We start from the raw sequence: 11,120 nt of genomic DNA, 5'->3' as shown, positions 1-11,120 counted from the left end.
CAATACTCATGCAACCAGTTTAAAATAACTAATTAATAATTTTGAGTATTTACTATAAAAGTTTAATTAATTTTGTAACCGTGGTTCCACGGATTATAAACTAGTATGACATATAATAAGAGAACTATTCACCAAACTAAATTATTTGTCGGCTGCCAATTGAAATCTAATTGCGTAGAATACTATAAAATTTTAATTAATTTTGTAACCGTGGTTCCACGGGTTATAAACTAGTATGACATATAATAAGAGAACTATTCACCAAACTAAATTATTTGTTGGCTGCCAATTGAAATCTAATTGTGTGGAAGGGTATTTATTTGTCGTATGCCGCATTGCGCCCCCATAATGTTAATGTGTAGTAAGCTACGTAAAGCTTGCCTCACCGAATTGAAATCTAATTGCCAAAAATGAAATTTCCAGTCTTTGTTCAAAAAAATTTCTATTAGGAATTTGGTCCTTATTTTTTTGTTTTTTTGAAGTTATTAGTCCTTATTATAAACAATTGACTATACTACCCGTTTTTAATTTTAATAGAAATATTTTTATTTCATTTTATATTATGTTTAATTATTAATATATTATTGTTGAAAATTATGATATCCTACATTGCTTTGCCTCTATCATATTGAGATGGTTTATAATGATTCATCCTAACTATAAGAAAGAAGGTATTTTTCAATTTTCATATAATTGTTCATTATAGCATCACCATTTTTTATTTTTTGAAACATTATGTTGGTTCATAATTATTCATCTAGAATATTTTAATCATAGGCTTGTTAAAGTAAATTAATTTTATTATATTATGTTTTGAAGCTCTACCTCATCGATCAACATTAAGACATTTAAAAGAGAAAATACATCGAAATTTGTACAACGGTGATACAAATTTCAATACAAACCCAACATGTCCTTAAAATGCGCTATGCGTTGAAATTTTCTTCCTTAAAATGGGCCATGCATAGAATTTAATTTTTTATTTTTGAAAGGTTAACAAACATTATTAGTGGAGTATTACTTATTACCAAAGGGCTTTGTAGGTAATTAACCAGGATAACGCCTGGTCCTACACCAGCCTTGCGCAATACAATGCTCAGACCTACTAAAATTAAATGGCATGCCTATAAAAGCCATGGCGCAGGCATCTCTATATGAAATACATCTCAGTCACATTATTCTTTCTATTAAAACAAGTTAATATTACAATTTCTTCTCATTGATTGAAAATGAAACATATAACATGGCTGATACTTAACCTAGTAATAGTGATGTTCTTGTTCTTGTTCCAGGCCATGGTCACATGCAATGCACGTGACCTGGAGAGTGCCCAGGAGCTTAGGATCCTTGCAACCAAGTATAATGTCACTTCCATTATCGTGTTTGGTGATTCAAGTGTCGATCCTGGTAACAACAACAATCTTCCAAACACATGGCATAAAGGCAACTTTTTGCCTTATGGGGCAGATTTCGGTAATTCCAAACCGACTGGAAGGTTCACTAATGGCAGACTTTCCACTGATTTCATCGGTAACTTTTTGTATAATTGTCATGCATGAGTACTTTTAGCGAAAGTTAAATCACCAATATATCACTATGCATTAATTAATGTTTGTTGAATGTGCCTTTGTTCATGTATTGTTATAGGTTTTGTACAATATAGCCTTTGCTGAATCATGCATGGTTGATTTCTTTTTTGTTCTTTTTTTTTTTTTTTTTGTGTGTGTGTGTGTGTGTGTGTGCAGCTGCGGCTTTAGGATACAGAAAAATTATTAAAGCGTATTTGGATCGAAATCTGATGGAAGAAGACTTGTTGCATGGCGTTAGCTTTGCATCTGGTGGTTCTGGTTATGATGATTTTACTGCAAATGTCACTGTAAGTGACATGAAATGCTTCGACTGTTTTGACATATAAACCTCACGTGACCGTTCCATTTATTTATGAATATATTTTGGTTATTTTATTTTTAGAAGCTAAATTGGTAAAAGAAAAAAACTTTTAGTCTTATGAAATTGAGAATTTTTCATAAACATCCTATGCTTTCAAGTTTTTATCTAAAATATCATTGTTTTTTTTTTCAAAAATTCGCTCCTGTTTCAAAAAGTTTTCAGAAAAAACTACTTATATCAAAAAACTCAAAAGAAATATACTACTATATTATTTCTAAAGAAACCATTTTTGTTAATATAATACAATGTAACCATATTTGTGATAATACAATATTGTTAACTACTAGAGATTGAAAATGATTAGATTTTTTATAAAAACCAAACCAAATTAAATATTTCGGTTTTTTTTTTTTTAAATGGGAAATTTAATTTACTCCTAAACTATACCATCAATTCATCTATATCCACGATGAGACTTGAATCCTCAACCTCAATAAAAGAAGGTAACACCGGATACTGCTGGGCTAGAAACCATTTTGTAAATATTTCGGTTTTTTACTATGAAAAATAAATCATTGTTTTTTGGGTTTTGGTTTGTGGTTTTCATATATATATATATATATATATATATATATATATATATATATATATATATATATATATATATATATATATATATATATATATAAAAGTGAATATACCCTTAAAGGTATATAAGCTTAGGTACCCATACTCATTATACTACGTCGTTTTGTATCATATAATACATTGTAATTGTCCAATGTTCTTATAATTTAACTTCTAACTTGATTTACTTTCATGAATTTTATAAATTACACATTTATGTTCCTCTTACATAATTTTCATTTTCAAGTACAATATATATAGCCTAATAGATGTTCGACAAATAGTGATATAAAAGAAAGATAATTGTGAAATTTGGAAAATTTTGAACGTAAATCAAATTAAGGGTTGAAGTTTAAGAACATTATAATGAATATATCAGACAAAACGATGTATTATGATGTGTTTGAGTACCTAAGCTTATATACCCTTAAGGGTATATTCACTTTTTCCATATATATATATATATATATATATATATATATATATATATATATATATATATATATATATATATATATATATATATATATATATATATTGTCATAACGTTTTTGTTTTATTTACTGTTCTCATTTTAACTTAACTCTCTCTCTCTCTCTCTCTCTCTATATATATATATATATATATATATATATATATATATATATATATATATATATAAACTCACTTAATAATAATTAAACTTCGGTTTACATCGTCTATAACATACTTTCATATCAAAGTGAATGGTGGGTAAGACTATTCTCATTTGCAACAAAAACCAGTCCAACTACTTACTAAAAAATTAATTTTTCTCTCTTCTACATACACAGTCTAACTAAATCCCAACATTAACCCGTTAACAACCCAACCAATCTAACCTTTTATGAAATAAATATAATTTATAACTATTTTTATTTTGTAAATTATCATATTAATATTGGTCCTTATTTATAAAGCAAAAAAAGATATAATTGATATATTTTATTGATCTTATTTACAAACAAATAAATTGTTATTTTATTGTTTATTAGGCTTGAGGGAGTGGCCTCGCCACCCCTCTCGCCTCCATACTCGCTAAAAGTGTTAGCTCCACTTCCATTAAAATGTTAAAACACTTGCTAAGGATGCATCGTCATAGACATAACGAGAGGAGAGAAGAGAGAGAAACTTCAATGGTGGGTTTTATTGGATGAGATCTTTTTCTTTTTTTATTTTTTAATTTTTTTTCAATATAAAACCAATTAAATTAATACAACACCACTTCCTACCTTTTGTAATTTGGATGCTACAACTTTTTTCATCCTACATGGCTTCAAAAAATTTGACATTACATCAAAAAATCTAATTTGGCAACATAATAAGCATGCTATCACTCTCTCCAGCCTTATGTTTAGTTAAAATGCAAAATTGAAGAACCAATAGTATAATTCCATGTAGTCGTGACTAGGACTTTATTTTGGTGGGTGTACCACCGCAAGTTGGATCAAGTCGGTTGTTTATTTTCTTATATTCTTTTTCTTTTAATTGTTTTAAGGAACAAGGACCGAACACATTTAAAGTTGCCGATGGCAATAGTCTAAGGGTTTGAAAAACAAAACCACAACTGTACCAAAAACTAAAGGTGAAGCCCACAAAAAACCCAAAAAGAATTGAAAATGAAATGACCAAACTGATTTAGGAAACCTATATTTTCGTTCTTGTTTTTTTTGAGAGATCAAATTTTTTGGTTTCCGTTTGTTACCTATATACCAAAACCCGAAAAAACGAAGCAAACAAAAATATCCAAAAATTATGTTGTATTCTCAAAACAATTTTTTTAAGTAAAAAAAGAAAAAGAAAATTTCAAAGTCAAAAATCAAAATTTTTGGTTGATTTTGGTTTAATTAAAAAACCGATCATCCTCACCACTAATGGTTAAAAACTTTGCTTAATTGTCAGAAATTATGTTGTATTATGAATAAATAATTTTCTTAAAATATGATGGTTTTTTTAAAGTTTTTTTTATTAGTTTTTCTTAAATTTTATAAAACTATTAATGGTTTTTCTAGAAAAAAGTATATAATTGTGATTTTTTACATAAAAGTTTAAACCTAGTGTTTTTTAGAAAATTTTCCTATAAAATATACTCAAAATGGCCGTGCTAAAAGTTACTCATAATCTATATAAATTAAAACCTAAAAGTGGAATTTTCCTTTACTTATTGTCATACGCGAGTTAATTTGGCTTATAACTTATATTTAACAAATAACAACTTAAATTGGTAAAGAAGAACAAACTTAGTTAAACAAAGCTGGTCAAATAGGCCAAACTTTGCCGGAAATGTGTTATTCAAAACATAAAACTTCTTATACTGTTTTTATTATTTAACATTTTATGTGATAATATAGCTTCTAAATTATATATAAATCAATGTTATCAAGATCGGAATCACGATGGTAGGATCATAAGATTTATGATTCTACAAACAAAAAATGATCTGACTCTTAATAATTTTCGTTTTGAAGCAAGGTCGAACCTAATGTAGCATTGCACTTAGGATCACAAGATCGTACACCGATCCGATGTCATCCAATTTTATTTGATTTTTTATATAATGTCTAAAAATATGAACTTTAAAGTCTTTTCTAGCCTTGATATATACAGAGATGAAACTGATGAATTCAAAAAATTTGTCATGAGAATTTTGAGACTGAAATGTTCTTTATTTGGTTATGAAAAGAAAAGGAGCACTTTTGAGATGATAATTTTCAAGATACAACACTTAAATTTGAATCACAACTTATTATATTGCTAATTTGTGAATCTAACCTTTAAGCTAAATCATAATTTTTAAAAATTTCCACAAGTTGTGAATCAATTATAGAAAAAAATTTACTATTCATGTTATAAACTTATAACTATTCATTTAATTTGGTAAGATATTTCAATCCTAATTAAATCTTAGAATCACGACCTTATAAAATAACGAAAAGATTTTATATAAGATTTCAATTTTGACTTGGGAGTATTGGTAAAAAGATGTAGCTTTTGACCAAGTTTGGCTCTCATGCCCTTTCCTTACTTCCACACCTATGTAATCCAATGTTTTCCTACTTGATGGACAGCCTCTCTGAAAAAAAAAATCTTGTTATCAAAAGAAAAATGGACCAAAGTGTTTAAAGGTCAGGGCCCATGGGACTCGACCGAGCCCAGTTTTAGTTATTTAAACCACATAATCTATAGCTCAATAATATATGCATACTAAACTAACATGGACATATATCAAAACCATAGATCTTTAATAAATGTCATTTTTGCCCTTTGTTATAAATCAAAAATTTGGGATGTAATTTTTTTTTTAGGTTTTTTTTCACTTGGCAAATTGAAGTAACATATAACATTCTCCTTATGTGAAAAAATAAAAAAGCAATAGAAATAGAGTTTGATGGTTGAATATATTTTACTAAAGTATCGACATTTTAACAAGTTAGATTATTTTCCGCTCCAAAAAACAAATGAGATTCATATTGTGAAATAAATATAAAACTGTGGTGAAAATATAAAAAAACTATTTTATTTGTTATATTAAAATTTTTATATAATGTTAAAAAAAAACCATCACCTAATGGTTGTGGATGAGTATATAATAAACACTCCCTATAAGGCTCATCAGTATACATCTCAAGAATGTATCCGTGACGTCATAATTTTTGTGTCAACGAGTGTTGATCTTAACACAATTTTCATGCGACATCACAAATAAATTGTTGCTATCTTATATAACGAATGGATTGTTGTTAACATGATTATCTTTTTTCTTATTATAGAATGTTATATCTCTTCGAAAGCAATTGGATTACTTTAAGGAGTATAAACTTCGTTTAAGAATGCTTGTTGGAGAAGAAGGTTCTCATAGAATTGTTTCGAATGCTGTGTTCATCCTGAGCATGGGTACAAATGACTTTTTGCAAAATTACTACATTGATCCTACTCGATCCAAGACGTTTACCATTGTTCAATACCAACATTTCTTGATCAATTGCATGGAAAAATACATAAAGGTAAAACATCAATCTTTGTTTATATTTTAAGCAGCTGCTAAAAAGGATTTCAAGGGAAATTTATGTGTTTGATAAGAACACATTTCTTTTTATTTGCTAAAAGCAACACATTACACATACATGTTTTATTTCATTTGTAAGAAGTTTTGTTTCACTCAATACATTTGTTATCAATATGCATTACTAATTCCTTTACACAATAACAATAATAAGATATTAATACTGGATAATATTATATTGTACTTTGATATATGTGTCAAAACTCAAAAATAACAACTATAAGACTTGCAACACAAATCAATCACTTACAAGAAGTATTGAAGCCACCATTGGTATATATTTTATTTCATTTATATTATGTTTTTTATTTTATTTATTTATTTTTATTTTAATAATTTAGTAATTTTTGCAAAACTTCTATTAAGCTTTTAATACAGATCTTAACATACCTCAATATAAAGTAGTCTCACACATAAATGATGACGAGTGACCATGTCAATCCAGAAACTACATAGTTATGAAATCGAACAATTTCACCAATAATTGAGTTATAGTAAAAATTATATGACAAAAATATCCAAATATTGAGTGATAAAACCATATCTTCTACTAAACATAAACAATAAATCATGTTGGAAACTCACGAAACGTCAATATCTTTACTTAAATCGTTTCTCATTGCTTCTAACTCAACTTTTTTTTTTCTTTTTCTATTTCATAATTCTCTTCAAACTCTCTTTACATATCAAGTAATTACTTTGAATCAATTTCAAGACAGGAGGGGGGGGGGGGGGGGGGGGGGGGATGGCGGGATCATGAGGAGGAGGGAGTGGTCGATGGGGTCGTATAGTTAAGGAGAAGACGGATAAACCTGAAATGAAGTTTTGACGTAGGTGATTAAGTCATTTCCACATTACAAAAGTACTTAACAAAATTTATAGTTTATTTAAAGAATTCAAAAATCTTTTATATAAATAAATGAGTCATTTTCGAGTTGAAATTCGCAACCCTAATATTACCCATTTAATTTTCGTTCGTGTCATATGAAACCGTTTAATTAAACGGGTTAAAATATATTACAAAAACTCGTATATTTTGTCGTAGGTTATTGTGTTATCGAGTCGTGACAACTTTTGTCACCCTCTAGATTTGAATGATTCGATAAGCCTCTAATATATGGTGTATCACTATCATCCACCTTTTTTTTGGAACCACAAATCTATGTTACTCCTAAACCCACCTATGTCTCAGACGAGACTTGAACCCTCGACCTCAATGAGAAATATTGACACCAGATGTCGTTGGACTAGGAGCCTTTTAGTATCATCTATCTTCTTTATATAATAAATGGTAATTAACGTCTTTATGATATCCATCATACTCTTTCTTAGTCACAACCAAATAATGATTCGTTTAAGGTTCTAAATAACGTAAGACGTGACTTGACGGTAATGTCAAGCGTTGCTTAGCAGCAATATCAAACCTCAAGTTTTTTTTGAGTCTTGGTTGGTGAGTCACGTCGTTTGTAAAGTGTGACTTAAGACGACAATTTTGCATATAATTAATAAATTTTATATATTTTTTATACTATTATTCATTTATATATATATATATATATATATATATATATATATATATATATATATATATATATATATATATATATATATATATGCATGACGACATTTTATCAAAACTTGATGGCAAGTAAAAGCCGTGGAACCATGACCCGCCATGGCGGAGTCATGACGAACTTTTTAGAAGATTAGATTTGTTCAAGCACTTAAATCTTCTAGACGGGCTTTAAGATAATTGATTTTACCATGTACATCGTCCATGCTTCTGTCTTACACATATTTTTAAATAGAGAAATTAAATATTCTCCTGTATTTTCTTCCTATATATCTACCCACCTATGTAAAATGACAATAATTAAGTGTTATATTTTGATAAAATTAATGATATTTTAAGATAATTGTCATTATTTCATATGAGTAAGAAAATAGTTAGGAAAAAAATAGAAAGGTTTCTCTTTTAAATAACATTTTAGATGAACTAATTTACTTCAAAATATTAGTTAGGATTATACACAACCGACCAAAAAAATCACATAGCTTTTCTAACACATAAATATATGCTTGATTCGATCCTCATGTCAATATATAGTCCATACTAAGAATTTGAAATATATCTTTTATTTTTCATGGTGTGAGAATGCGGCTTGGAAAATAATACGCTTTAGAAAAATGCTGAAACTCGACAAATAATGCATAAAAAAGTACTCGTATTATCTTTTCGTTTTTTATGCATGGAAACTATAGGAAATGCAGTCACTAGGAGTAAGGCGATTGGCATTAGTTGGGATGGAGCCATTCGGATGCATGCCTATGATAAAGACATTAAAGAACAGCGACAAATGTGATGAAGAAATGAATCGGGTGGCTTTCACTTTCAACTCTTTGTTGATGGAAAAGTTATCGACGCTCAAAACAACATTACTGATGCAAACTGCCTTTGTTAACATTTATGGTGTCATTCAGAACATTATACAGAACCCAACAAAATATGGTTAGTACTTATCTCTTCTTCTGCAAAGATCCTTTCATTTATATTTTTCTAAAACATTGAAAAACTTATCATTTGTAATAGAAGTACTATTTGTGTTAATATATCTAAATTAAGTAACATAACAAGATAAAAGGGGAATGAAATGAAAATATTAGTTAAAGAAATGCCTACCTTCTCAAACACAAGCTATTGGTAGTTATGAAGCTGTCCATGCCACCTAAACATAGATTAGCTCCCGCTATAAAACATGGGTCGGTTAATAAATTTATGGGCCTGTATAGAGTGGATGTACTTAAAAGAACGTTTGACATGCCGTTTCCCCATATACGTCTTTGAATTTTTTTTAGTTTGAAATATAAAATAATGATTTATTATTGAATAATGTATTTCAATAAAATGAAAATGACAGGATTTTCAGAAGTTAAAAAGGGATGTTGTGGATCTGGATTAACAGAATTTGGAACTAGCTTAAAGGGGTTGGGTACATGTATGGATCACTCAACATACATTTATTGGGATGCCGTTCATTTTACAGAGAAAATGTATTATGTTATCGCGGATGAGGTTGTGAAATCTATGAGTTCAAGCTTTTAGCTCAACATTTGCTCATATTTCGCTTGTGAATCTCCAATGGTGTATCAATAAACATGTTACAAAAAGTTCATGGTGTATGCAAGGTTAATTTCCATGGTCTTAAATAGGTTGCTTTCAATTCAACCTCACTAAGAGTCGTCAAAGTTTCTTTATTTTCTCATTTGTGTGTTCATTGTTGAAAATGTTCTTTAGTATCTTAACATGGACAAGCTATGTATTGTATGGTGCCTAGCTTTGTTTATGAATAAATATATATACTTTAGGTTTGATTTCATTTTATTTTGCACTTTTGATAAATGAGATTTGACATGAGTCTCTTTCGTATGTTATTAATTTTTTAAGAGTTATCCCTAGAAAGAATTATATAAAAGAGTTTGTTGAGAAATACTTTGTTTTGATTGATGAGAAAATATACCTTGAGTATTATTTTATAAATGTAAAAAATGATAGACTAATGAGCTAAAGCAACTACCTACGAAAACTAGGATGAATACTAATGCATATGTGAAAGGTCAACTATTACATGTCATTAGGGTCCACCGTAGTAGACATGTGTTGAGTGTGCCACCACACAAGGCCAATGTCGTTTATAGGCCCCATATATATAGAGTTGGCATGTGCAAGATTAATGAGCCCGTGACACATAATGTTGTTGTAGTATGCTTGTAAATTACTTAAAATTCCCGAATAATGATGTTGATTCGCGTTTAGAGTACTTGCAAAAGAGTTCGAGGTGGTAGAACCACTAGGATTACTTTATAACGTATTTTGATGTTGTTACGATTTTCATTTCACATATTTTTCATTTTTAATGGATTGTGGGAGGAGTAATAAAGCGTGACATTTGATGATATCGTGGATTCAATGCTATGGTCTCTGTTTTCTTCACATGGCTCATGTAGTAATGACATATTATTTTATTCTAGAAAGGGAAATGGTTTGGTGTTGGCGATGACATCAACTATATTGAGATAAGGGAGGTAGTTGGCAAAGAGTTTGTATGTAAGTTTAACTTTAGTTATTAGTGAGTTTACATTAGATAGAGCATCAATTAAGTTTTTTTTAGAATAAAAAGTTATGTCATGGAGTTATTGCTTGGATGCTTGTGATTTTGAGGCTGCAAACATTCTTAACATCTTGTTTTCTAGAAAACATTAATCTAACTTATTCCCTAAGTCATTAGTGGTACAATTATCACTAGAGATAATTTAAAATAAATTGGGTTCATAGGTTGAGTAGAGCCAAGACTTGACATGGACATCAATGGATTTCCAATCTTCATCATCGTTCTTCGAAAGTTTGCATGTCCTACAATATGACCAAATAGTTTTGCACGTTTACCCTAATAAAAAAAATGTCTCGCTGTAGCTTGCACTATGAACCATCAATTGTTAGTTTGAAATCGAATTGGGAATAAAC

The 11,120-nt window shown here is 29.0% G+C and overlaps 1 protein-coding gene across 1 annotated transcript; it reads left to right on the top strand.

Moving 5' to 3' along the window:
- Positions 1–1,162: 1,162 nt before the first annotated feature.
- LOC111892037 (GDSL esterase/lipase At5g45950) lies at positions 1,163–9,975 on the top strand. The gene is made up of 5 exons (XM_023888097.3): positions 1,163–1,530; positions 1,746–1,876; positions 6,306–6,539; positions 8,861–9,107; positions 9,517–9,975. The coding sequence occupies exons 1-5, from the start codon at positions 1,230–1,232 to the stop codon at positions 9,699–9,701; spliced, it is 1,098 nt and encodes a 365-aa protein (XP_023743865.1). The 5' UTR covers positions 1,163–1,229; the 3' UTR covers positions 9,702–9,975.
- Positions 9,976–11,120: the final 1,145 nt, after the last annotated feature.

The sequence above is a fragment of the Lactuca sativa genome, chromosome 7 (genome assembly GCF_002870075.4).
Source record: "Lactuca sativa cultivar Salinas chromosome 7, Lsat_Salinas_v11, whole genome shotgun sequence".
Classification (NCBI taxonomy): Eukaryota; Viridiplantae; Streptophyta; class Magnoliopsida; order Asterales; family Asteraceae; genus Lactuca; species Lactuca sativa.
The sequence above is the reverse complement of the archived record's forward strand: the minus strand, read 5'-3'. Positions and strand labels throughout refer to the sequence as shown.

What these genes read in the sequence shown, in the direction of transcription:
- LOC111892037 (XM_023888097.3), top strand. Translation starts at nt 1,230, where the DNA reads ATGAAACATATAACATGGCTGATACTTAACCTAGTAATAGTGATGTTC. An exon ending in ACTTTCCACTGATTTCATCG is followed by an intron (nt 1,531 to 1,745) that starts GTAACTTTTTGT and finishes GTGTGTGTGCAG; the next exon opens with CTGCGGCTTTAGGATACAGA. An exon ending in ACAGAACCCAACAAAATATG is followed by an intron (nt 9,108 to 9,516) that starts GTTAGTACTTAT and finishes TGAAAATGACAG; the next exon opens with GATTTTCAGAAGTTAAAAAG.